Below are 26,252 nucleotides of genomic sequence, written 5' to 3'. Positions count from 1 at the left end.
GAGGAAAAAGGGAAAAATGGGGATTTGGGGAAAAAGGGAAAAATGGGGATTTGGGGAATTTGGAGAGGAAAAATGGGGAGTTTGAAAATGAGAAATTTGAGGGAGAAACGGAGTTTGGGGGAGGAAAATGGGGATTTAGGGAAAAATGGGGATTTAGGGAAATTTAGGGGATTCTGGGGGAAAAATGAGATATTAGGGGAGAAATGGGGATTTTGGGGGAAGAAAATGGGGATTTGGGGGAAAAATGGGGATTTTGAGGGGAAAACAAGTATTTGGAGGAATTTAGAATTTTGGGGGAATGGGAAATTTAGGGAAAAAAAATCGGGATTTTGGGAATTTAGGGAAAAATGGGGATTTGGGGGAAGAAAATGAAAATTTGGGGGAAAAACATGGAGTTTGGGGGGAAATTTAGGGGATTTGGGGGGAAATGGGGATTTTGGGGGGGAAAATGGGGATTTTGGGACAAAAATGAGAAATTGGGGGGGAAAATGGGGATTTTGGGGGAAAATGGGGATTTGGGTGGGGAAATAGGGTGGGAATACCGAGGGGACACTGTGGTGACCCTGGGGACACTTTGGGGACCTCGGGGACACTCTGGGGACATCGGAAACCTGAAGGCTGGACCTGTCCTGGGCCCCTTGAGGACACTGAGGTGACTTTGGACAAACTCAGGCGACCCTTGGGCCACCATGGGGATAATGAGAGAACACCACGGTGACCCTGGGGACACTTTGGAGACCTCGGTGACACCTTGGGGACCCTGGGAACAGAACTCTCCAAAGTCCAGGGGAAACCTCGAGGACACTGAGGAGACTTTGGGAAAACTCAGGTGACCCTTTGGCCACCATGGGGACACCAAGAGGACACTGTGGCGACCCTGGGGACACTGTTGGCCCCTTGGTGACACCTTGGGGACACTGGTGACAAGGCCACCCCACCTGTCGAAGGCCTTGACGCCACCCAGGGAAACCTTGAGGATACTGACGTGACTTTGGGCAAACTCAGGTGACTCTTTGGCCACCATGGGGATAATGAGAGGACACTGTGGCGACCCTGGGGACACTTTGGGGACACCGTAGACCCCTTGGAGACACTTTAGGGACCCTGGGGACACTCTGGGGACATCGGAAACCTCAAGGCTAGACCTGTTCTGTGCCCCTTGAGGACTTTGGGAAAACTTAGGTGACCCTTTGGCCACCATGGGAATACTGAGGGGACCCTTCGACCACCGAGAGGACACCGTGGTGACCCTGGGAACACCCTGGGGACACCTTGGGGACACCGGTGACAAGGCCACCGCACCTGTCGAAGGCCTTGACGCGGCCCAGCAGCTTCTTGTTGTTGCGGCAGTTGATGAGCACCTGGGTGTTGTTCTTGACGCTCTGCGTCAGCACCGACAGCGGCCCCGTGTTGAACTCCTCCTCCTCGCGCTTCTGCAGCTCCTCGGGCGTCATCTCGCTCTTGGGCTTGTTCAGCAGGCTCCTGGGGACACAAGGGGGACACAGGGGACATGTTGGGGACGTTGGGGATGTTGGGGATGTTGGGGATGTTGGGGACATTGGAGACATTGGGAACATTGGGGATGTCATTGCTCTCTGGGGTCATCTCGCTCTTGGGCTTGGTCAGCAGGCTCCGGGGGACATGGTGGGGACGTTGGGGACATCAGGGGATGGTGGGGACATCGGGGATATGGGGATATTTTTGGATTTTGGGGACATTGGGGACATTGGGGATGTCATTGTTCTCTGGGGTCATCTCGCTCTTGGGCTTGTTCAGCAGGCTCCTGGGGACAGCAGGGGGACATGGTGGGGACGTTAGGGACATCATGGGGATGTTGGGGACATCATGGGGATATTGGAGACATTGAGGACATTGGGGATGTCATTGTTCTCTGGGGTCATCTCGCTCTTGGGCTTGTTCAGCAGGCTCCTGGGGACAGCAGGGGGGACGTTGGGGACATGTTGGGGACATTGGGGACACCAGGGATATTGGGGATGTTTGGGACATTAGGGTATTTGGGGATATTTTGGGATGTTGGGGATATTGGGGACATTGGGGATGTCATCGTTCTCTGGGGTCATCTCGCTCTTGGGCTTGTTCAGCAGGCTCCTGGGGACAGCAGGGGGACGTTGGGGACATGTTGGGGACATTGGGGACACCAGGGATATTGGGGATGTTGGGGACATCAAGGAATTTGGGGATATTTTGGGATGTTGGGGATGTTGGGGACATTGGAGACATTGGGGACATTGGGGATGTCATTGTTCTCTGGGGTCATCTCGCTCTTGGGCTTGTTCAGCAGGCTCCTGGGGACATGGTGGGGACGTTGGGGACATCATGGGGACAGCAGGGGATGTTGGGGACGTTAGTGATATTTGGGATATTGGGGACACTAGAGACACTGGGGATGTTGAGGACACTGGGGTGTTGGGGATATTTGGGGATGTTGGGGACATTGGGGACATCAGGGGGTGTTGGGGACATTGGGGATGTTGAGGGTGTTGAGGATATTGGAGATACTGGGCACTTTGGGGACGTTGGAGACATTGGGGATGTTGGGGACATCAGGGGGACTTTGGCGATGTTGGGGATATTGGGGATGTTTGGGACAGTGGGGATATTTTGGGATTCTGGGGACATTGGGGGAATTTGGAGACATTTTGGATATTGGGGACACTGGGGACTTCGGGGATATTGGGGATATTTGGGATGTTGGGGACATTTGGGACATTGGGGATGTCATTGTTCTCTGGGGTCATCTCGCTCTTGGGCTTGTTCAGCAGGCTCCTGGGGACAGCAGGGGGACACGGGGGACATCAGGGGGATGGTGGGGACATTGGGGACTTTGGGGATATTGGGGACATTTCGGGACATTGGGGATGTTGGGGGTATTGGAGACGTTGGGGATATTCGGGATATTGAGGATATTTTGGGATTTTGAGGACGTTAGGGACATCAGGGGACATTGGGGATATTAGGGATATTGGAGACATTGGGGACATTGGGGATGTCATCATTCTCGGGGGTCATCTCGCTCTTGGGCTTGTTCAGCAGGCTGCTGGGGACAGCAGGGGGACATCAGGGGACGTTGGGGATGTTGGGGACATTGGGGAATTTGGGGATATTGGGGACTTTGGGGACATTGGGGACATCAGCGATATTGGGGATATTTCGGGACATTGGGGATGTTGTGGGTATTGGAGACGTTGGGGACACTGGGGATGTTGGGGACATTGGGGACATTGGAAATATTGGGGATATTGAGGATATTTTGGGATTTTGGGGACATTAGGGACGTCGGGGGACATTGGGGATATTAGGGATATTGGAGACATTGGGGATGTCATTGTTCTCAGGGGTCATCTCGCTCTTGGGCTTGTTCAGCAGGCTGCTGGGGACAGCAGGGGGACACAGGGGACATGTTGGGGACATTGGGGACACCAGGGATATTGGGGATGTTGGGGACATCAGGGAATTAGGGGATATTTTGGGATGTTGGGGATGTTGGGGACATTGGAGACATTGGGGATGTCATTGTTCTCTGGGGTCATCTCGCTCTTGGGCTTGTTCAGCAGGCTGCTGGGGACAGCAGGGGGATGTTGGGGACAGCACGGGATGTTGGGGACGTTAGTGATATTTGGGATATTGGGGACATTAGAGACACTGGGGATGTTGAGGACACTGGGGACATTGGGGTGTTGGGGATATTTGGGGATGTTGGGGACATTGGGGATATCAAGGGGTGTTGGGGACATTGGGGATGTTGAGGGTGTTGAGGATATTGGAGATACTGGGGACATTGGGGACTTTGGGGACGTTGGGGACGTTGGGGATGTTGGGGACATCAGGGGGACTTTGGCGATGTTGGGGATATTGGGGACGTTGGGGACATTGGGGATATTTTGGGATTCTGGGGACATTGGGGGAATTTGGAGACATTGTGGATATTGGGGACACTGGGGACATTGGGGATATTGGGGATGTTGGGGACACTGGAGACTTTGGGGACATTGGGGACATCAGGGGGACATTGGGGATGTTGGGGACGTTGGAGACTTCGGGGACATGGGGGATATTTTGGGACACTGGGAACATTGGGGACAATAGGGACATTTAGGGATATTGGGGACATTGGGGATATTTGGGATGTTGGGGACATCAGGTAAACAGGGGATGTCATCATTCTCTGGGGTCATCTCGCTCTTGAGTTTGTTCAGCAGGCTCCTGGCGACATGGGGACACACTGGGGACATTGGGGACATCAGGGGATGTTGGGGACATTGGGGATGTTGGGGACACTGGGGACATTGGGATGTTGGGGATATTTTGGGATGTTGGGGACATTGGGGACATCAGGGACGTCATAGGGACATTTCCATCCCATCCCCCCCACATTTTCCCCATTTTTCCCTTGCATTTCCCCCACATTTTCCCCGTTTTTTCCTGTTTTTTTCCCCATTTCCCTGTTTCTCCCCGTTTTATCCCATTTTTTCCCCATTTTATCCCATTTTTTCCCCATATTTTCCCTGGTTTTTTCCCCATTTATCCCCTTTTTTCCCCATTTTCCCCCTGTTTTATCCCATATTTTCCCCATTTCTCCCTGGCTTTCCCCATTTTATCCCATATTTTCCCCTTTTATCCCCTTTTTATCCAACTTTTCCCCTTTTTCCCCCATTTTTTCTCCTTTTTTTCCCATTTTCCCCATTTTTTCCCTGCATTTTCCCCACATTTTCCCGGTTTTCTCCCCCATTTCCCCTGTTTTTCCCCATTTCCATCCCATTTTTCCCACATTTTCCCCGTTTCTCCCCATTTTATCCCCTTTTTTCCCTGTTTTATCCCATTTTTCCCCCATTTTTTCCCTTTTCTCCCCATTCTTTCCCTGTTTTATCCCTTTTTATCCCATTTTTCCCCATTTTTTCTCCTTTTTTCCCCCGTTTTTCCCTGCATTTTCCCCGTTTTATCCCCGTTTTTCCCATTCTTTCCCGGTTTCTCCCCATTTTTCTCCATTTCCCCCCCATTTTATCCCTTTTTTCCCCATATTTTCCCCATTTTTTCCTTTATTCCCCACATTTTCCCTTTATTCTCTCCATTTTCTCCCCATTTCCATCCCAGTTTTCCCCATTTTTCCCACATTTTCCCTGTTTTATCCCATCTTTTCCTCATTTTTTCCCTGTTTTTCCCAGTTTCGTCCCATTTCCCTCCCATTTTTCCTCATTTTATCCCATATTTTCCTTATTTTATCCTGGTTTTCCCAATTTTTCCCTTTTTTCCCCACATTTTCCCCCCATTTCCATCCCATTTTCCCACATTTTCCCCTTTTTTTCCCATTTTTCTCCTTTTTTCCCGATTTTCTCCCCATTTTCCCTCCGGTTTTCCCGCTTATCCCCGTTTCTCCCCGTTTATCCCCATTTTTCCCGGTTTTCTCCCCATTTTTCCCCTTTTTTCTCCATTTTTCCCCCATTTTTCCCCATTTCCCCCCTTTTTCCCCGTTTCTCCCCGTTTTATCCCATGCTTTCCCCGTTTTATTCCCAATTTTTCCCCATTTGCCCCGTTTTTTCCCTGTTTTCCCCCGTTTTTTCCCGTTTCTCCCCCATTTTTCCCGTTTTTCCCCCATTTTCCCCCACATTTTCCCCGCTTATCCCAGTTTCTCCCCGTTTCTCCCCCTTTACCCCCATTTTATCCCATATTTTCCCCATTTTTCCCAGTTTTCTCCCCATTTTCCCCAATTTTTTCCCTGATTTTCTCCCCCGTTTCATCCCCGTTTTTCCCGTTTTTTCCCCGTTTTATCCGGTTTTGCCCATTTTTCCCCATATTTCCCCCATTTTTTCCTCATCTTATCCCCGTTTTTTCCCTTTTTTCCCCATTTCCATCCCGTTTCTCCCCGTTTTATCCCATATTTTCCCCATTTTTCCCGTTTTAGCCCCATTTTTCCCGTTTTCTCCCCGTTTTTTACCGTTTTTTCCCATTTTCCCCCATTTTATCCCGTTTTTCCCCCGTTTTATCCCAGTTTATCCCCATTTTATCCCATATCACCCCCGTTTTACCCCATTTTTCCCCGTTTTTCCCGATTTTTCCCCTTTTTTCCCATTTTCTCTCTCCTCACTCACATGGCTGCTTCTCTCTCTCTCCCGCCGCTTCCGCTGCACTTCCGGGTCACGCTGCACTTCCGGCTCGCCAGCCTGGCCAATCAGAGCCCGAGGCGTGTCGTGACGTAATGAGAATGGGCGTGGTCACGGTGAGGGGCGTGGCCTTGGTGGGCGTGGTCTCCGCGGGGTCACCGGTGGCTTTTTGGGGGTTTTTGGGGAGAATTTGGGGGATTTCGAGGGGATTTTGGGGCTCTCGGGGCAAATTTTGGGATCTGAGAGGGAATTTTGGGGTCTCAGAGGGAATTTTGGGTTTTCCGAGGGAAATTTTGGGGTTTTAGGGTAAATTTTGGGGTCTCAGAGGGTAAATTTGGGGGATTTCGAGGGGATTTTGGGGCTCTCGGGGGAAATTTTGGGGTCTCAGAGGGTAAATTTTGGGGCTCTCGGGGGAAATTTTGGGCTCTGAGAGGGAATTTTGGGTTTCCCAGGGGAAATTTTGGGGTCTCAGGGTAAATTTTGGGGTCTCAGAGGGAATTTTGGGGTCTCAGCAGGGATTTTGGGGTCCCAAATGGGACATTGGGGCTCTTAGGGTAAATTTTGGGATCTCAGCGGGAATTTTGGGGTCCCAAATGAGATATTTTGGGGTCTTAGGGTAAATTTTGGGGTCTCAGTGGGTAAATTTTGGGGTCTGAGAGGGAAATTTGGGATCCCAGAGGGAATTTTGGGTCTCAGAGGGAAAATTTTGGGGCTCTCGGGGGAAATTTTGGGTTCTGAGAGGGAATTTTGGGATCTCAGAGGGAATTTTGGGTTTTCCGAGGGAAATTTGGGGTTTTAGGGTAAATTTTGGGGTCTCAGAGGGTAAATTTTGGGGTCTCAGAGGGTAAATTTTGGGTTCTGAGAGGGAATTTTGGGTTTCCCGAGGGAAATTTGGGGTTTTAAGGTACATTTTGGGGTCTCAGAGGGTAAATTTGGGGGATTTCGAGGGGATTTTGGGGCTCTCGGGGGAAATTTTGGGCTCTGAGAGGGAATTTTGGGTTTCCCAGGGGAAATTTTGGGGTCTCAGGGTAAATTTTGGGGTCTCAGAGGGAATTTTGGGGTCTCAGCAGGGATTTTGGGTTTCCCAAATGAGATATTTTGGGGTCTTAGGGTAAATTTTGGGATCTCAGTGGGTAAATTTTGGGGTCTCAGAGGGAATTTTGGGGCTCTCGGAGGTTTTTTGGGGAGTTTCGGGGGAAATTTTGGGTTCTGGGAGGGAATTTTGGCGTCTTAGGGGAAATTTTGGGGTCTCAGAGGGTAAATTTTGGGTTCTGAGAGGGAAATTTGGGCTCTCAGAGGGAAATTTGGGCTCTCAGAGGGTAAATTTTGGGGCTCTCGGGGGAAATTTTGGGCTCTGAGAGGAAATTTTGGGTTCTGAGAGGGAATTTTGGGTTTCCCAGGGGAAATTTGGGGGTCTCAGGGTAAATTTTGGGGTCTCAGAGGGAATTTTGGGGTCTCAGCAGGGATTTTGGAGTCCCAAATGAGATATTTTGGGGTCTTAGGGTAAATTTTGGGGTCTCGAAGGGGATTTTGGGTGATCCAGAGGGGATTTTGGGGTCCCAAACGAGAATTTGGGGGTCTTAGGGGAAATTTTGGAGTTCCAAATGCGATATTTGGGGGTCTTAGGGAAAATTTTGGGGTCTTAGGTTAAATTTTGGGCTCTCAGAGGCTAAATTTTGGGGGTTTAGGGTAAATTTTGGGGTCCCAAATGAGATATTTGGGGGTCTTAGGGTAAATTTTGGGCTCTCAGAGGGAATTTTGGGTTTCCCAAGGGAAATTTGGGGCTCTCAGAGGGTAAATTTTGGGGTCTCAGCAGGGATTTTGGGCACAGAGGGTAAATTTTGGGGTCCCAAATGCGATATTTGGGGGTCTTAGGGTAAAATTTGGGCTCTCCGAGGGGAAATTTTGGGGTCTCTGACGGAATTTTGGGTTTCCCAGGGAAAGTTTTGGGTTCTTAGGGTAAATTTTGGGCTCCCAGAGGGGATTTTGGGGTCCCAGAGGGAATTTGGGTTTCCCAAGGTAAATTTTGGGCTCTCAGAGGGTAAATTTTGGGGGTTTAGGGTAAATTTTGGGGTCCCAAATGAGATATTTGGGGGTCTTAGGGTAAATTTTGGGGTCTCAGAGGGGAATTTGGGTTTCCCAAGGTAAATTTTGGGCTCTCAGAAGGTAAATTTTGGGGTCTCAGGGTAACTTTTGGGGTCCCAGAGTGTAAATTTTGGGGTCTCCGAAGGGGCGTGGCCGGCGTTTTCAGGGCGTGGCAGCCACGTGCCAAGGGGGCGTGGCCTCGGGGGGTGACTGACAGCTACGTCATCACCAACAGGGCGTGGCCAGCGCGTGCCCAGGTGAGGGGGCGTGGCCAGGTGTGTTCCCCGCCATAAGCCACGCCCATAAAGGGCGTGGTCATTTAATAGGCGTGGCTAATACATGGGCGTGTTCACACAAGTGGGCGTGGCCATGGGATTTCTTAAAGGGGCCGCGCCCCCTAAGGGGGCGTGGTCAAGCAAGGGGGCGTGGCCAAGCAGGGAGGCGTGTCCATAGAGGGGTGTGCGCGGGTGGGCGTGGCCTGGCGGAGGGGGCGTGGCCTGCCGGAGGGGGCGTGTCCGAGGAGGGGGCTCGGCGCGGTGGGTGCGGAGGGCGCGGCAGCGGCGGCCATGGACGGGCGGCCCGGGCCGAGGTACGGGGGGCTACCGGGGGGCTACCGGGGGGCTAGCGAGGGGCTAGCGGGGCGGTGAGACCCCCGGGGGGGTCCTGCATCGACCCCCGAGCCTGGGGGGTCCCGGCGGGGAGACCCCCGGGGGGGGCGGGGTCCGATGGCTCGGGGGGGTTGCACCGGAATGCGACCCCCGGGGGGGCGGGGCGGAATTTGGGGGTCCTGGGGGTGAGACCCCGGGGGCGGGGCTGGGGTGGGCTGGGGGTCTCAGGAGCCCCGGGGGGGGCGGGGCAGGGTTGGGTTGGGGTCCCGGAACGGGAATTTCGGGGGGAGGGGAAAGGGAATTTGGGGGGTTGAGACCCCCCGGGGGGCGGGGCCGGGAATTTGGGGGGCTGAGAGCGGGACTGGTCCCAGTTAGAACTTTATACTGGTCCCACTTAGTGACCGGTACTGGTCCCAGTTAGAACTTTGTACTGGTCCCAGTCAGAGCCTGTACTGATTCCAGTCAGTGACCAGTACTGGTCCCAGTCAGAGCCCGGTACTGGTCCCAGTTAGAACTTTGTACTGGTCCCAGTTAGTGACCGGTACTGGTCCCAGTTAGAACTTTGTACTGGTCCCAGTTAGTGACCGGTACTGGTCCCAGTTAGAACTTTGTACTGGTCCCAGTTAGTGACCGGTACTGGTCCCAGTTAGAACTTTATACTGGTCCCAGTCCCAGCCTGGTACTGGTCCCAGTCAGTGCCTGTACTGGTTCCAGTCAGTGACCAGTACTGGTCCCAGTCAGAGCCCGGTACTGGTCCCAGTTAGAACTTTATACCGATCCCACTCAAGAATCTGGTACTGGTCCCAGTTAGCACCTGGTGTTGGTCCCAGTTAGAGCTTTGTACTGGTCCCAGTTAGCACTTTATACTGGTCCCAGTCAGAGTCTGGTACTGGTCCCAGTTAGTGACTGGTACTGGTCCCAGTTAGAACTTTGTACTGGTCCCAGTTGGAGTCCGGTACTGGTTTCAGTAAGAGTCTGGAAACTGGTCCCAGTCAGAGTCCAGTACTGGTCCCAGTTAGAGCTTTGTACTGGTCCCAGTCAGAGCCTGGTACTGGTCCCAGTTAGAACTTTGTTCTTGTCCTAGTCGCAGCCCGGTACTGGTCCCAGTTAGCCCTTTATACTGGTCCCAGTTAGAACTTTGTTCTTCAGTTAGTGCCTGGTACTGGTCCCAGTTAGCCTTTTATACTGGTCCTGGTTTTGCCTTGTACTGGTCCCAGTCCCAGTCCGGTGCTGCTCCCAGTTAGAGCCTTGTACTGGTCCCAGTTAGTGCCCGGTACTGGTCCCAGTTAGCTCTTTACACTAGTTCAACTCAGTGTCTTGTACTGGTCCCAGTCCCAGCCTGGTACTGGACCCAGTTAGCACTTTATACTGGTCCCAGTTAGCCTTTTATACTGGTCCTGGTTTTGCCTTGTACTGGTCCCAGTCAGAGCCCGGTACTGGTAACAGTTAGTGCCTGGTACTGGTCCCAGTTAGCCTTTTATACTGGTCCCAGTTTTGCCTTGTACTGGTCCCAGTCCCAGTCCGGTGCTGCTCCCAGTTAGAGCCTTGTACTGGTCCCAGTTAGTGCCCGGTACTGGTCCCAGTTAGCTCTTTATACTAGTTCCACTCAGTGTCTTGTACTGGTCCCAGTCCCAGCCTGGTACTGGACCCAGTTAGCACTTTATACTGGTCCCAGTTAGCCTTTTATACTTTTATACTGGTCCCAGTTAGCACTCTATACTGGTCCCAGTTAGCCCTTCGTACTGGTCCCAGTCAGCGCTTCATACTGGTCCCAGTTAGCTCTTTGTACTGGTCCCAGTTAGCTCTCTATACTGGTCCCAGTTAGCACTCTATACTGGTCCCAGTCGGAGCCCGGTACTGGTCCCAGTTAGCCCTTTGTACTGGTCCCAGTTAGCGCTCTATACTGGTCCCAGTCCCATCCCGCCGCTCGCACTCCCGCCCCGCCCCTTCCCGCCCCTCATTTCCATAAATCTCCATAAATTAGCATAGCCACGCCCCCCGGCCGCGCCTCCTCCCCCCTCGCGAGGCCCCTCGGGCTGCGCGCCAGGAGAGGAATGGGAACGGAACGGGAACAGGGCAGGAACAGCCCGTCCCGAGAGCCGCACGTGCGCGGGGACACGCGAGATACATGGGAACTGCATGGGATAACATGGGATAACATGGGAACTACATGGGAATGCAGAAATACATGGTTATATGGGGATATGTGGTTCTATGGGAACGGGAACAGGGCAGGAACAGCCCGTCCCGCCAGCCGCACGTGCGCGGGGACACGCGAGATACATGGGAACTACATGGGATAACATGGGAACTACATGGGATAACATGGGAAAACATTGTTATATTGTTATATGGTTAAATATGGTTATATGGGGATATGGGGATATAGGGGATGGTTTTATGGGAACGGGAACAGGGCAGGAACAGCCCGTCCCGAGAGCCGCACGTGCGTGGGGACACGCGAGATACATGGGAACTGCATGGGAACTACATGGGAAAACATTGTTATATTGTTATATGGTTAAATATGGTTATATGGGGATATGGGGATATAGGGGATGGTTGTATGGGAACGGGAACAGGGCAGGAACAGCCCGTCCCGCCAGCCGCACGTGCGCGGGGACACGCCAGATACACGGGAGAACATGGGAACTACATGGGAAATACATGGGAACTACATGGGAATGTGGAAATACACGGGAAATACATTGTTATATGGGGATATGTGGTTCTATGGGAACGGGAACAGGGCAGGAACAGCCCGTCCCGAGAGCTGCACGTGCGCGGGGACACGCCAGATACACGGGAACTGCATGGGATAACATGGGATAACATGGGAACTGCATGGGAATGTGGAAATACATGGGAAAAACATGGGGAAACATGGGGAAACATGGGAACAACGTGGGGAAACATGGGAAAACATGTGGAAAACATGGGAAAACATTGGAAAAACGTGGGGAAAACATGAGGAAACATGGGAATGTGGGAAAACGTGGAAAGAAATGGGGAGAACATGGTGAAACATGGAAAAACATGGGGAAAACTTGGGGAAAAACATGGGGAAACATGGGAATGTGGAAAAAACATGGGAACAAACATGGGAAAAACATGAGGAAAACATGGGAATTACATGGGAAAAACAGGAAAAACATAGGAACGACATGGGAAAAACATGGGGAAACATGGGAAGAACATGGGAAGACATGGGGAAACGTGGGGAAAACATGGGAAAAAATGGGAACAACATGGAAAAAATATGGGGAAAAACATGGGAACAACACGGGGAAAACACAGGAAAAACATGGGAATGTGGGAAAAACATGGGGAAAACATTTGAAAAACATGGGGAAACATGGGACAACCTGGGAAACAACATGGGAACAACATGGGAAAACATGGGGAAACATGACGAAACTTGGGAAAACATGGGATGAACATGGGGAGAACATGGGGAGAACATATGAAAAACATGGGGGAACATGGGAGAACATGGGAAAACATGGAAAAACCATGGGAAAACATGGGGAAACACAGGAGAACATGGGAATGTGGGAACATGGGATGTTGGGGTGGTTTGGGGTTGATTTTTGGGATTCAATATGGGATTTTTTGGGATACAATATGGGATTTTTTTTGATTTTTGGGATACAATGTGGGATTTTTGGGATACAATAAGGGATTTTTTTGGATTTTTGGGTACAATATGGGATTTTTGGGGGTTTTGGGATACAACATGGGATTTTTGGGATACAATAGGGGATTTTTGGGTTACAATAACAGATACTTTGGGGTTTATGGGTTACAATATGGGATTTTTGGGATACAATAGGGGATTTTTTGGGGTTTTTGGGATACAGTAGGGGATTTTTGGGTTACAATAGGGGATTTTTGGGGGTTTTTGGGATACAATATGGGATTTTTTGGGATTTTTGGGTTACAATATGGGATTTTTTGGGATTTTTGGGATACAATATAGGATTTTTTTTGATTTTTGGGTACAATATGGGATTTTTTGGGGTTTTTGGGATACAATATGGGATTTTGGGGTTTTTTTGGGATACAATAGGGGATTTTTGGGATACAATAACAGATACTTTGGGGTTTTTGGGATACAGTATGGGATTTTTGGGATACAATATGGGATTTTTTGGGGTTTTTGGGTTACAATATGGGATTTTTGGGATACAATATGGGATTTTTTTGGGTTTTTGGGATTCAATATGGGATTTTTTGGGGTTTTGGGTTACAATAGGGGATTTTTGGGATACAATAGGGGATTTTTTGGGGTTTTTGGGTTACAATATGGGATTTTTTTAGCGTTTATGGGTTACAATATGGGATTTTTTTGGGATTTCCCCCAGGCCGACCCCCGAGGGCCGGCGGGAGCGCTCCCGGGACTCCATTCGGGCTCTATGGGGGATGTTTTGGGGGATTTTGGGTTATAATAGGGGATTTTTGGGATACAATAGCAGATATTTTGGGATTTTTGGGGTACTATATGGGATTTTTTTTTTGGTTTTGGGATCTGATTTTTGGGGTTTTCCACCAGGCCGACCCCCGAGGGCACCGGGAACGCTGTTGGGACAGAATAGGAATTCATTAGGGATGTTTTGGGGCTGGTTTTGGTTACAATAGCAGATATTTGGGGGTTTTTGGGATACAATATGGGATTTTTTTAGGGTTTATGGGTTACAGTATGGGATATTTTTGGGATACAATAGGGGATTTTTTGGGGTTTTTGGGTTACAATAGGGGATTTTTGGGTTACAATAGGGGATTTTTTTGGGGGGTTTTGGGATACAATATGGGGTTTTTGGGATACAATATGGGATTTTTTGGGATTTTTGGGGTTAATTTTTGGGGTACAATGTGGGATTTTTTTGGGTTTTTGGGATACAATATGGGATTTTCTGTGTTTTTTGGGTTACAATATAGGATATTTTGGGGTTTTTGGGATACAATAAGGGATTTTTTTGGATTTTTGGGTACAATATGGGATTTTTTGGGGTGTTTGGGTTACAATATGGGATTTTGGGGTTTTTTTGGGATACAATAGGGGATTTTTGGGATACAATGACAGATACTTTGGGGTTTTTGGGATACAATATGGGATTTTTTTTGGGCTTTGGGATACAATATGGGATTTTTGGGATACAATAGGGGATTTTTGGGGGTTTTTGGGTTACAATAGGGGATTTTTGGGTTACAATATGGGATTTTTTGGGGTTTTTGGGATACAATATGGGATTTTTGGGATACAATAGGGGATTTTTGGGGGTTTTTGGGATACAATATGGGATTTTTTGGGGTTTTTGGGATACAATATGGGATTTTGGGGTTTTTTTGGGATACAATAGGGGATTTTTGGGATACAATATGGGATTTTTGGGATACAATATGGGATTTTTTTGGGGTTTTGGGATACAATATGGGATTTTTGGGATACAATAGGGGATTTTTTTTTGGGCTTTGGGTTACAATATGGGATTTTTTGGGGTTTTTGGGTTACAATAGGGGATTTTTTGGGGTTAATTTTTGGGATTCAATATAGGATTTTTTTGGGATTTCCCCCCAGGCCGACCCCCGAGGGCCGGCGGGAGTGCTCTGGGGACAGAGTGGGAATTCATTGGGGATGTTTTGGGTGACTTTGTGGATGTTTTGGGGCTATTTTGGGTTACAATAGCGGATGTTTTTGGGAATTTTGGGATTTTTGGGATACAATATGGGATGTTTAGGGGTTAATTTTTGGGATTTCCCCCCAGGCCGACCCCCGAGGTCCGGCGGGAACGCTCCCGGGACAGAGTGGGAATTAATTGGGGATGTTTTGGGACTATTTGGGGTTACAATAGGGGATTTTTGGGATACAATATGGGATTTTTTTAGGGTTTTGGGATACAATATGAGATTTTTTGGGGTTTTTGGGTTACAATATAGGATTTTTGGGTTACAATGGGGGATTTTTGGGTTACAATAAGGGATTTTTTGGGGTTTTGGGATACAATATGCGATTTTTTGGGGTTTTTGGGATTCAATATGGGATTTTTTGGGGTTTTTGGGTTACAATATGGGATTTTTTGTGTTTTTTGGGTTACAATATAGGATATTTTGGGGTTTTTGGGATACAATATGGGATTTTTTGGGGTTTTTGCGATACAATATGGGATTTTTTAGGGTTTATGGGTTACAATATAGGATTTTTTTGGGATTTCCCCCAGGCCGACCCCCGAGGGCCGGCGGGAACGCTCCCGGGACGCGGCCCGGTGCCGCCGCAGCCGCGAGGCAGAGGTGTTCGGCCAGCTGGCCTTGGCGCTGCCCTTCGCCCGCGGGGTCAGCGCGCACCTGGACAAAGCGTCCATCATGAGGCTGACCATCAGCTACCTGCGCGTCCACCGCCTGCTGGCCGCCGGTCAGAGACCCCAAAATTTATCTGGGTTATCCTAAAATTTAGTGGGATTATCCTAAAATTACCGGGGTTATCGTAAATTAATCGGGAGACCCCAAAATTCAATGGGAGACCCCAAAATTCACCGAGATTTCCCCAAAATTCGCCAGGATTACCCCAAAATTGAGCGGGATCACACCGAAAATTCAGCGGGATTATCTCAAAATTTACCAGAATTACTCCAAAATTTATTTGGGTTACCCTGGAATTTATCGGGGTGATCCTGAAATTATCGGGGTTATTCTACATTTGTCAGGGTTATCCAAAATTTATTGGGAGATCCCAAAATTCACCATCATGAGGCTGACCATCAGCTACCTGCACGTCCACCGCCTGCTGGCAGCCGGTCAGAGACCCCAAATTTAGTGGGATTATCCCCAAAATGTGCCGGGATCACCCCGAAATTTAGTGGGATCACACCCAAAATTTATTCGGGTTATCCTAAAATTTATCGTGGTTATTCTTAAATTATCGGGATTATTCTTAAATTATTGGGGTTGCGCGAAATTCACTGGGACATCCCAAAATTTAGTGGGGTTACCCTGGGATTTATTGGGATTACCCTGGGATTGATTGGGGTTATCCTAAACTTATTGGGAGACCCCAAAATTCAATGGGAGACCCCAAAATTCACTGGGATTACCCCCAAATTGAGCAGGATTACCCCAAAATTCACCGGGGTTACCCCAAAATTGTCCATCATGAGGCTGACCATCAGCTACCTGTGTGTCCACCGCCTGCTGGCTGCGGGTCAGAGACCCCAAAATTTATCTGGGTCATCCTAAAATTATCGGGGTTATCGTAAATTTATCGGGAGACCCCAAAATTCAATGGGAGACCCCAAAATTCGCCGAGATTTCCCCAAAATTCGCCAGGATTACCCCAAAATGGAGCGGGATCACACCGAAAATTCAGCAGGATTATCTCAAAATTTTACCAGAATCACCCAAAAATTTACTGGGATTACCCCAAAATTCACCAGGATCACCCCAAAATTCACCAGGATCACCCCAAATCAAAGGGGATCACCCCAAAATTCATCAGGAGACCCCAAAATTCATTGGGATGACCTCAAAATTCACTGGGATTAACCCTAAAATTTACCAGGATCACCCCAAAATTCACCAGGAGACCCCAAAATTTACTGGGATTACTCCAAAATTCACCAGGATCACCCCAAAATTCACCCCCCAGAACCTCCCCAGGAGCCCCCAGAACGACCCCCCGATGACCCTCGACCCCCCCAGGATTTTGGGGACCCCCTGAGGGTTTTGGGGACCCCCTGACACCCCCAGGACCCTCCCAAGACCCCAAACCCCCAGACCCCACATCCCCATTCTGGGATCCACCAAATTCTATGGGTTTTCCCCATGACCCCCAAGACCCCCAAACCCCTGACCCCAGGATTTCGGGGACCCCTGATGATTTCGGGGACCTCTAGGGGTTTTGCGACCCCTGACACCCCCAGACCCCCAAGACCCCCAAAAATCCCCCAAAACTCCCTACATCCCCAAAAATTTCCATGTCCATCACACCTTATGGGTTTTACCTGCAACTCCCAAGACCCCCAAACCCCTGAGCCCCAGATTTTGGGACCCCCTGAGGGTTTCGGGGACCCCCTGAGACCCCCAGAGCCATCCCAAGACCCTCCCAAAACCCCTCCAGACCCCCCAAAATCCCCCAAAACTGCCATTTCCACCACACCCTATGGGTTTTACCTGCGACCCCCCAAGACCCCCAAACCCCTGACCCTCCCAGGATTTTAGGACCCCTGAGGGCTTTAGGGACCCCCTGAGGATTTTAAGGACCCCCTGACACCACCCAAAACCCCCCAAAACCCCCCCAGACCCCCCAAAATCCCCCAAAACTGCCATCTCCATTACACCCTATGGGTTTTACCTGCAGACTCCCCAAGACCCCCAAACCCCACCCCAAGCCCCCCAGGATTTTGGGGACCCCCTGAGGGTTTCGGGGACCCCCTGAGGGTTTCGGGGACCCCCTGAGACCCCCAAAATCCCCCCCAAGACCCCCAAAATCCCCCCAAAACTCCCCTGGCATCCCCAAAAATTTCCATGTCCATCACACCTTATGGGTTTTACCTGCGACCCTCCAAGACCCCCAAACCCCCCTGACCCTCCCAGGATTTCGGGGACCCCCTGAGGGTTTCGGGAACCCCCTGAGGGTTTTAAGGACCCCCTGACACCACCCAAAACCCCCAAGACCCCCAATCCTCCCCAAATTTCCCAATCCACCACACCCTATGGGTTTTACCTGCGACCCCCAAACTCCCTGAGCCCCCCAGGATTTTGGGGACCCTCTGATGGTTTCGGGGACCCCCTGAGGGTTTTAAGGACCCCCTGACGCCCCAGATCCCTCCCAAGACACCCCAAAACCCCCCGACCCCCCAAAACCCCCAAAATTATGGGATCCATCAAATTCTATGGGTTTTCCCCATGACCCCCAAGACCCCCAAACCCCTGAGCCCCCAGGTTTCGGGGACCCCTGATGGTTTTGGGGACCCCTGACACCCCAGACCCCCAAGACCCTCCAAAACCCCTCAAGACCCCCCAATCCTCCCCAAATTTCCTAATCCACCACACCCTATGGGTTTTACCTGCGACCCCCAAACCCCCTGAGCCCCCCAGGATTTTGGGGACCCCCTGAGGGTTTCGGGGACCCCCTGAGGCCCCCAGACCCCCCAGACCCATCCCAAGACCCCCCAAACCCCCCAGGACCCCCCAATCCTCCCCAAATTTCCTGATCCACCACTCCCTATGGGTTTTACCTGCAACTCCCCAAGACCCCCAAACCCCCCTAACCCTCCCAGGATTTCGGGGACCCCCTGATGATTTCAGGGACCCCCTGACGCCCCCCAAATCCCCCCCAGGCGCCTGGGCAGCGGCGGCAGAGGCTGTGGATGGATGTTACCTGCAGGCGCTGAGCGGCTTCGTGATGGTGCTGAGCGAGGGAGGAGACATGATCTACCTGTCCGAGAACGTCAGCCGCCTGCTGGGGCTCAGCCAGGTGGGCAAAACACCCCAAAACCGGCCGGGAGGGACCCCAAAAGGTGGCTGGGGAGACCCCAAAGTCTGGTGGAGAAACCCCAAAAAAATGGGGTAAGGAGGAGATGAAAAGTGTCTAATTGACACACGAAAAATCAGAATTTTGCCCAAAAATTCTGCCCTGGGGAGCCCAAAAAACACCCTGGGAGAGACCCCAAAATCTGTCCAGGAAAACCCTAAAATGTGTTTGGGAAAACCCCAAAATCTGTCTGGGAAAAGCCCAAAATCTGGCGGAGAAACCCCAAAAAAATCCATCCGGGAAAACCCCAAAAATCAGTCGGTTTGACCCCAAAAAGCTGATTTACCTGTCCGAGAACATCAACCGCCTGCTGGGGCTCAGCCAGGTGAGCAAAACACCCCCAAAACCGGCCGGGAGGGACCCCAAAAGGTGGCTGGGGAGACCCCAAAGTCTGGGGGAGAAACCCCAAAGTCTGGCAGAGAAACCCCAAAAAATTTGGTCAAGGAAGAGGTGAAAAGTGTCTCATTGACACCTGAAAAATCAGAATTTTGCCCAAAATTCTGCCCTGGGAGCCCAAAAAATGTGGAGAGGAGACCCCAAAATGTGTCTGGGAAAACCCCAAAATGTGTCTGGGAAAACCCCAAAATCTGTTGGGGAAAACCCCAAAATCTGTTGGGGAAAACCCCAAAATCTGGCGGAGAAACCCCAAAAAAATCCATCCGGGAAAACCCCAAAAATCAGTCGGTTTGACCCCAAAAAGCTGATTTACCTGTCCGAGAACGTCAGCCGCCTGCTGGGGCTCAGCCAGGTGGGCAAAACACCCCCAAAACCGGCCGGGAGGGACCCCAAAAGGTGGCTGGGGAGACCCCAAAGTCTGGGGGAGAAACCCCAAAAAAATGGGGGAGAAACCCCAAAAAATGGGGTAAGGAGGAGGTGAAAAGTGTCTCATTGACACCTGAAAAATCAGAATTTTGCCCAAAAATTCTGCCCTGGAGAGCCCAAAAAACACCCTGGGGAGCCAAAAAATCTGCCTGGAGACCCCAAAAAATCTCTCGAGGAGACCCCAAAATGTGGCCGGGGAGACCCCAAAATCTGTTGGGGAAAATCCCAAAATCTGGCGGAGAAACCCCAAAAAATTCGGTCAAGGAAGAGGTGAAAAGTGTCTTGGGGGAGACCTGAAAAATCAGAATTCTGATCAAAAATTCTGCCCTAGGGAACCCCAAAAAATATGGAGAGGAGACCCCAAAATCTGTCTGGGAAAACCCCAAAATCTGTTGGGGAAAATCCCAAAATCTGGCGGAGAAACCCCAAAAAAATGGGGTAAGGAGGAGGTGAAAAGTGTCTAATTGACACCTGAAAAATCAGAATTCTGCCCAAAATTCTGTCCTGGGGAGCCCAAAAAATCTCTCGGGGAGACCCCAAAATGTGTCTGGAAAAACCCCAAAATCTGTTGGGAAAACCCCAAAATCTGGCAGAGAAACCCCAAAAAAATCTGGTAAGGAGGAGGTGAAAAGTGTCTCACGGGAGACCTGAAAAATCAGAATTCTGCCCAAAATTCTGCTCAAAATTCTCTCCTGGGAAGCCCAAAAAACACCCCGAAGAGACCCCAAAACCTGTCTGGGAAAACCCCAAAATCTGTTGGGGAAAACCCCAAAATCTGTTGGGGAAAATCCCAAAATGTGTCAGGGAAAACCCCAAAATCTGGTGGGGAAAACCCCAAAATCTGGTGGAGAAACCCCAAAAAAATAGGGTAAGGAGGAGATGAAAAGTGTCTCATTGACACCTGAAAAATCAGAATTTTGCCCAAAAATTCTGCCCTGGGGAGCTCAAAAAACACCTGGGAAGACCCCAAAAAATGTGGAGAGGAGACCCCAAAATCTGTCTGGGAAAACCCCAAAATCTGTTGGGGAAAACCCCAAAACCTGGCAGAGAAACCCCAAAAAATTCGGTCAAGGAGGAGATGAAAAGTGTCTAATTGACACCTGAAAAATCAGAATTCTACTCAAAATTCTGCCCTAGGGAACCCCAAAAAATGTGGAGAGGAGACCCCAAAATGTGTCTGGGAAAACCCCAAAATCTGTTGGGGAAAACCCCAAAATCTGGGGGAGAAACCCCAAAAAAATCGGGTGAGGAGGAGGTGAAAAGTGTCTAATTGACACCCGAAAAATCAGAATTCTGCCCAAAAATTCTGCCCTGGAGAGCCCAAAAAACACTCTGAGGAGACCCCAAAATCTGTCCAGGAAAACCCTAAAATGTGTTTGGGAAAACCCCAAAATCTGTCCAGGAAAACCCCAAAATCTGTCCAGGAAAACCCCAAAATCTGGTGGAGAAACCCCAAAAAAATGGGGTAAGGAGGAGATGAAAAGTGTCTCATTGACACCTGAAAAATCAGAATTTTGCCCAAAAATTCTGCCCTGGAGAGCCCAAAAAACACCCTGGGAGAGACCCCAAAATGTGTCTGGAAAAACCCCAAAATCTGTCAGGAAAAACCCCAAAATCTGGTGGAGAAAACCCAAAAAAATCTGGTAAGGGAGGGAAAAAATGTGGGGAAGAGGAGCTGAAAATTCTGCCTGGAGAGACCCAAAAAACACCCTGGGGAGCCTAAAAGTCTGCCTGGAGACCCCAAAAAATCTCTCGGGGAGACCCCAAAATGTGGCTGGGGAGACCCCAAAATCTGTTGGGGAAAATCCCAAAATCTGGTGGAGAAACCCCAAAAAATGGGGTAAGGAGGAGGTGAAAAGTGTCTCATTGACACCTGAAAAATCAGAATTTTGCCCAAAAATTCTGCCCTGGAGAGCCCAAAAAACACCCTGGGAGAGACCCCAAAATGTGTCTGGAAAAACCCCAAAATCTGTCCGGGAAAATCCCAAAATCTGGTGGAGAAACCCCAAAAAAATCTGGTAAGGAAGAGGTGAAAAGTGTCTCATTGACACCTGAAAAATCAGAATTTTGCCCAAAAATTCTGCCCTGGGGAGCCCAAAAAATGTGGAGAGGAGACCCCAAAATGTGTCTGGAAAAACCCCAAAATCTGTTGGGGAAAACCCCAAAATCTGGTGGAGAAACCCCAAAAAAATCGGGTAAGGAGGAGATGAAAAGTGTCTAATTGACACCCAAAAAATCAGAATTCTGCCCAAAATTCTGCCCTGGGGAGCCCAAAAAACACCTGGGAAGACCCCAAAAAATGTGGGGAGGAGACCCCAAAATGTGTCTGGAAAAACCCCAAAATCTGTTGGGGAAAACCCCAAAATCTGGTGGAGAAACCCCAAAAAATCTGTAAAGGAAACCCCAAAAAATCCAGCTGAGGAAACCTGAAAATTCTTCCAAAAACTCAGTTGGGAACCCCAAAAATTTGGGTTGGGAGCCAAAAAATTTGGGTGGGGGAACCTAAAATTTTGGTAGGGGTCCCCAAAAAATTTGGCTGGGTGACCCCAAAAAATAAATTTGGGGGGAAACCCCAAAAATCTGTGTGAGAAATGCAAAAATTCTCCCCAAAAATTTGGGTGGGGGGTCCCCAAAATTTGGGTGGGGGGATGTAAAATTTTTTTGGGGGGATGTGAAATTTGGGTGGGGGTCCCCAAAAACTTTTTGGGGATGACCCCAAAAAATAAATTTGGGGGAAAACCCCAAAAATCTGTGTGGGAAATGCAAAAATTGGCCCCAAAAATTCATTCGGGAACCCAAAATTTGGGTGGGGTCCCCAAAATTTGGGTTGGGGGAACCTAAAATTTTGGTAGGGGTCCCCAAAAATTTGGCCGGGTGACCCCAAAAAATAAATTTGGGGGAAAACCCCAAAAATCCGTGTGAGAAATGCAAAAATTCTCCCCAAAAATTCATTTTTTATTCCAAAAATTCGGGTGGGGAGCCCCAAAATTTGGGTGGGGGGATCTGAAATTTGGCAGGGATCCCCAAAAAATCAGCCTGGGTGATCCCAAAAAATAAATTTGGGGGAAAACCCCAAAAATCTGTGTGAGAAATGCAAAAATTCTCCCCAAAAATTCATTTTTTATTCCAAAAATTCGGGTGGGGAGCCCCAAAATTTGGGTGGGGGGCTGTGAAATTTTTTTGGGGGGGATGTGAAATTTTTTTTGGGGGTCCCCAAAATTTTTTGGGGTGTCTTGATGGGGGTTTGAGCCCCAAAATCCTCCCCAGCTGGAGCTGATTGGGCACAGCGTGTTTGACTTTGTCCATCCGTGTGACCATGAGGAGCTGCAGGACGTGCTGAGCCCCCGGCAGGGTGAGACCCTTCCCAAAATCACCCCAAAATCACCCCAAAAATGGCCCAAATTTATCCCAAAAATGGCCCAAATTTATCCTGAAAATATCCCAAATTTATCCCCAAATTCACCCCAAAAATGTCCTAAAAATGTCCCAAATTTATCCCAAAAATGGCCCAAATTCACCCCGAAAATATCCCCAAAAATGGCCCAAAAATGTCCCAAATTCACCCCAAAAATATCCTAAAAATATCCCAAATTTATCCCAAAAATATCCCAAATTTATCCCAAAAATATCCCAAATTTATCCCCAAGTTCACCCCAAAAATATCCTAAAAGTATCCCAAATTTATCCCAAAAATATCCCAAATTTATCCCAAAAATATCCCAAATTTATCCCAAAAATCACCCCAAAAATACCCCAAAAATATCCCAAATTCTCCCCAAAAATATCCCAAATTCATCCCAAAAATACCCCAAATTCACCCAAAAAATGTCCCAAATTCACCCCGAAAGTGTCCCTGAGAACCCCAAAAGTCCCTGAGCCCCGGCAGGGTGAGCCCCCTCCCCAAATTCACCTCTCTGGGATTTCCCTGACCCTTGGGACCCCCAAATCCTGTCCCCCCCAAATCCTGGGACCCCCAAATTTCTGTGACGACCCCCGGACACTCCAAAGACCCCCTGAGACCCCCTGAGACCCCCAAAAATCCCCCAGGACCCCAAAAAATCCCCCCAAAGACCCCCAAAAATGCCCCCAAAGCTGGGGGAGCACTGGAAAGCTCCAGATTCTCCCTGACCCCCTGACCCTGGGACCCCCAAATCCTGAGACCCCCAAATGCTGGGACCCCCAATTTCTGTGGCGACCTCTGGACCCCCCAGGAGCCAAAGACCCCCAAAAATTCCCCCAAAGAGCTTCCCGCAAGACCCCCAAAAGCTCCCCCAAAGCTGGGGGAACACTCAGAAACTCAGCTTCTCCCTGACCCTTGGGACCCCCAAATCCTGTCCCCCCCAAATCCTGGGACCCCCAAATTTCTGTGACAACCTCCGGACACCCCAAAGACCCCCTGAGACCCCAAAATCCCCCCAAAACCCCCAGGACCCCCAAAAAAAATGCCCCCAAAGCTGGAGGAGCTCAGCTTCTCTCTGACCACCCCCTGACCCCTGGGACCCCCAAATCCTGTCCCCCCCAAATGCTGGGAACCTCAAATTTCTGTGACATGGGACACCCAAAGACCTAGAGACCCCCAAAGACCCCCCAGGACCCCCAAAAATCCCCCCAAAGACCCCCAAAAATCCCCCCAAAGTGGGGGGAGCACTCGGAGCTCAGCTTCTCCCTGACCACCCCTGACCCCTGGGACCCCCAAATCCTGAGACCCCCAAATCCTGGGAACCCCAAATTTCTGTGACGACCCCTGGACACCCCAAAGACCCCCTGAGACCCCCAAAATCTCCCCAGGACCCCCAAATGCAGACCCCCAAAAATCCCAAAGTGGGGAGCACTCGGAGCTCGGCTTTTCCACAGCCCCCCTGACCCCTGGGACCCCCAAATCCTGTCCCCCAAATCCTGGGAACCCCAAATTTCTGTGACGACATCCGGACACCCCAAAGACCTAAGAGGACCACGAGACCCCCAAAAAAATCCCCAAAGACCCCCCAAAAATGCCCCCAAAGACCCCCAGGACCCCTAAAATCCCCCAAAACCCCCCAGGACCCCCAAAATGCCCCCAAATGACCCCAATCTGGCAGCCCAAAAATCCTGTGACCCCCAAATTTCTGGGGACGACCCGGACACCCCAAAGACCCCCTGAGACCCCCCGAGACCCCCAAAAATCCCCCCAGGACCCCCAGAGACCCCCAAAATGGCCCCAAAGACCCCCAAAAATTCCCCCAAAGTGGGGGGAACACTCAGAGCGCAGCTTCTCCCTGACCCTTGGGACCCCCAAATGCTGGGAACCCCAAATGCTGGGAACCCCAAATTTCTGTGACGACCCCAGACACCCCAAAGACCCCACAGGACCACAGTATCCACAGACCCCCAGGACCCCCAAAAATACCCCCAAAGCTGGAGGAGCACAGCTTTTCTCTGACCCCCCCTGACCCTTGGGACCCCCAAATGCTGTGACCCCCAAATCCTGGGACCCCCAAATTTCTGTGACAACCTCAGGACACCCCAGGCCTGGAGACCCCCAAAAATTCCCCCAAAACCCCCAAATGCCTCCAAAAGAACCCCCAAGACCTAATCCCCCAAAACCCCCAGGACCCCCAAAGTAATGAAATGGCACAAATCCTGTGACCCCAAAATGTGGACCCCAATTTCAGGACAGCCACGGACACCCCGAGGCCCCCTGAGACACAGGCTCCACCGAACCCCAAAAATGCCCTAAAGCTGGGGAGCACTCAGCTCAGCTTCTCCCTGACCCCTGTGACCTAAATCACCAGAGACCCCAAATTTCTGTGGCGAGCCCCGGACACCCCAAAGACCCCCTGAGACCAAATATCCCCCAAGACCCCAAAAAATCCCCCGGACCAAAATCCCCAAGCTGGGGGCACACTCAAACTCAGCTTCTCCACAGACCCTTAGGACCCCCAAATCCCTGTCCCCAATCTGGGACCCCCAGAGTTCCTGTGATGACCCCTGGACACCCCAAAGACCCCCTGAGACCCCAGAGACCCCAGAAACCCCCCAGCACCCCCAAAAGTCCCCCAAAGGCCCACAAAATCCCTCAAGTGGGGGAGCACTCGGAGCTCGGCTTTTTCCACACATGACCACCCTGACCCCTGGGACCCCCAATCCTGTCCCCCAAATCCTGGGAACCCCAAATTTCTGTGTATGACATCCCGGACACCCCAAAGACCCCCTGAGACCCCCAAAATTCCCCCCAAAACCCCTAAAAAATGCCCCCAAAACCCCCCAGGACCCCCCAGTCCCCAAACCCCAGGACTCCCAAAAATGCCCCCAAATGACCCCAAAATCCTGTGACCCCCAAATTTCTGGGACGACCTCTGGACACCAAAGACCCCCTGGGGCCACTAGAGACCCCCAAAGATCCCAAAAATCCCCTAAAAATTCCCCCAAAAGACCCCCAGGACCCCAAAAATGCCCCCAAATCCTGTCCCCCCCAAATCCTGGGAACCCCAAATTTCTGTGACGACCCCCGGACACCCCAAAGACCCCCTGAGACCCCAAATATCCCCCCGAAGACCCCCCAGGACCCCCAAAAATACCCCCAAAGACCCCCAAAAAATGCCCCAAAATGGGGGAAACACTCAGAGCTCAGCTTCTCTCTGCACCCTTGGGACCCCCAAATCCTGAGACCCCCAAATCCTGGGACCCAAATTTCTGTGACGACCCCCCGGACACCCCAAAGACCCCCTGAGACCCCCAAAGACCCCCCAGGACCCCAAGAAATCCCCCAAAGACCCCAAAAATCCCCAGCAGGGGGAGCACTCGGAGCTCAGCTTCTCCCTGAAGCCACCCCTGACCCCTGGGACCCCCAAATCCTGAGACCCCCAAATCCTGGGAACCCCAGGAAATTTCTGTGACGACCCCCGGACACCCCCAAAGACCCCCTGAGACCCCCAAAAGCCCCCACTCAAAGACCCCCAGGACCCCCAAAAATGCCCTCAAATGACCCCCCAAATCCTGTGACCCCAAATCCTGTGACCCCAAATTTCTGGGACGACCCCCGGACACCCCAAAAGACCCCCTGAGACCCCCTGAGACCCCCAAAGATCCCCAAAAAATCCCCCTAAAGAAAAT

At 50.6% G+C, this 26,252-nt stretch overlaps 2 protein-coding genes across 2 annotated transcripts in view; one reads left to right on the top strand and one right to left on the bottom strand.

The window, feature by feature from the left end:
* Window positions 1-1,163: 1,163 nt before the first annotated feature.
* Window positions 1,164-6,212, bottom strand: LOC146423972 (small nuclear ribonucleoprotein Sm D2-like). The gene is made up of 2 exons (XM_085044181.1): window positions 6,108-6,212; window positions 1,164-1,482 (listed from the first exon to the last, which is right to left on the bottom strand). Coding segments are annotated over exons 1-2 (306 nt in total). The 5' UTR covers window positions 6,110-6,212; the 3' UTR covers window positions 1,164-1,178.
* Window positions 6,213-8,732: 2,520 nt separating this feature from the next.
* Window positions 8,733-26,252, top strand: part of HIF3A (hypoxia inducible factor 3 subunit alpha) — a 39,967-nt gene continuing 22,447 nt past the window's right edge. The window contains exons 1-5 of the mRNA XM_085044182.1: window positions 8,733-8,793; window positions 15,031-15,221; window positions 18,145-18,281; window positions 22,428-22,555; window positions 23,462-23,493. Of these exons, the coding sequence (XP_084900308.1) occupies window positions 8,771-8,793; window positions 15,031-15,221; window positions 18,145-18,281; window positions 22,428-22,555; window positions 23,462-23,493 (511 nt within the window). The 5' untranslated portion in view covers window positions 8,733-8,770. The remainder of the gene's footprint in view (window positions 8,794-15,030; window positions 15,222-18,144; window positions 18,282-22,427; window positions 22,556-23,461; window positions 23,494-26,252) is intronic.

Source organism: Lichenostomus cassidix, unplaced genomic scaffold (genome assembly GCF_008360975.1).
Source record: "Lichenostomus cassidix isolate B80296 unplaced genomic scaffold, HeHo_3.0 HiC_scaffold_35, whole genome shotgun sequence".
NCBI classification, from domain to species: domain Eukaryota; kingdom Metazoa; phylum Chordata; class Aves; order Passeriformes; family Meliphagidae; genus Lichenostomus; species Lichenostomus cassidix.
The sequence above is the reverse complement of the archived record's forward strand: the minus strand, read 5'-3'. Positions and strand labels throughout refer to the sequence as shown.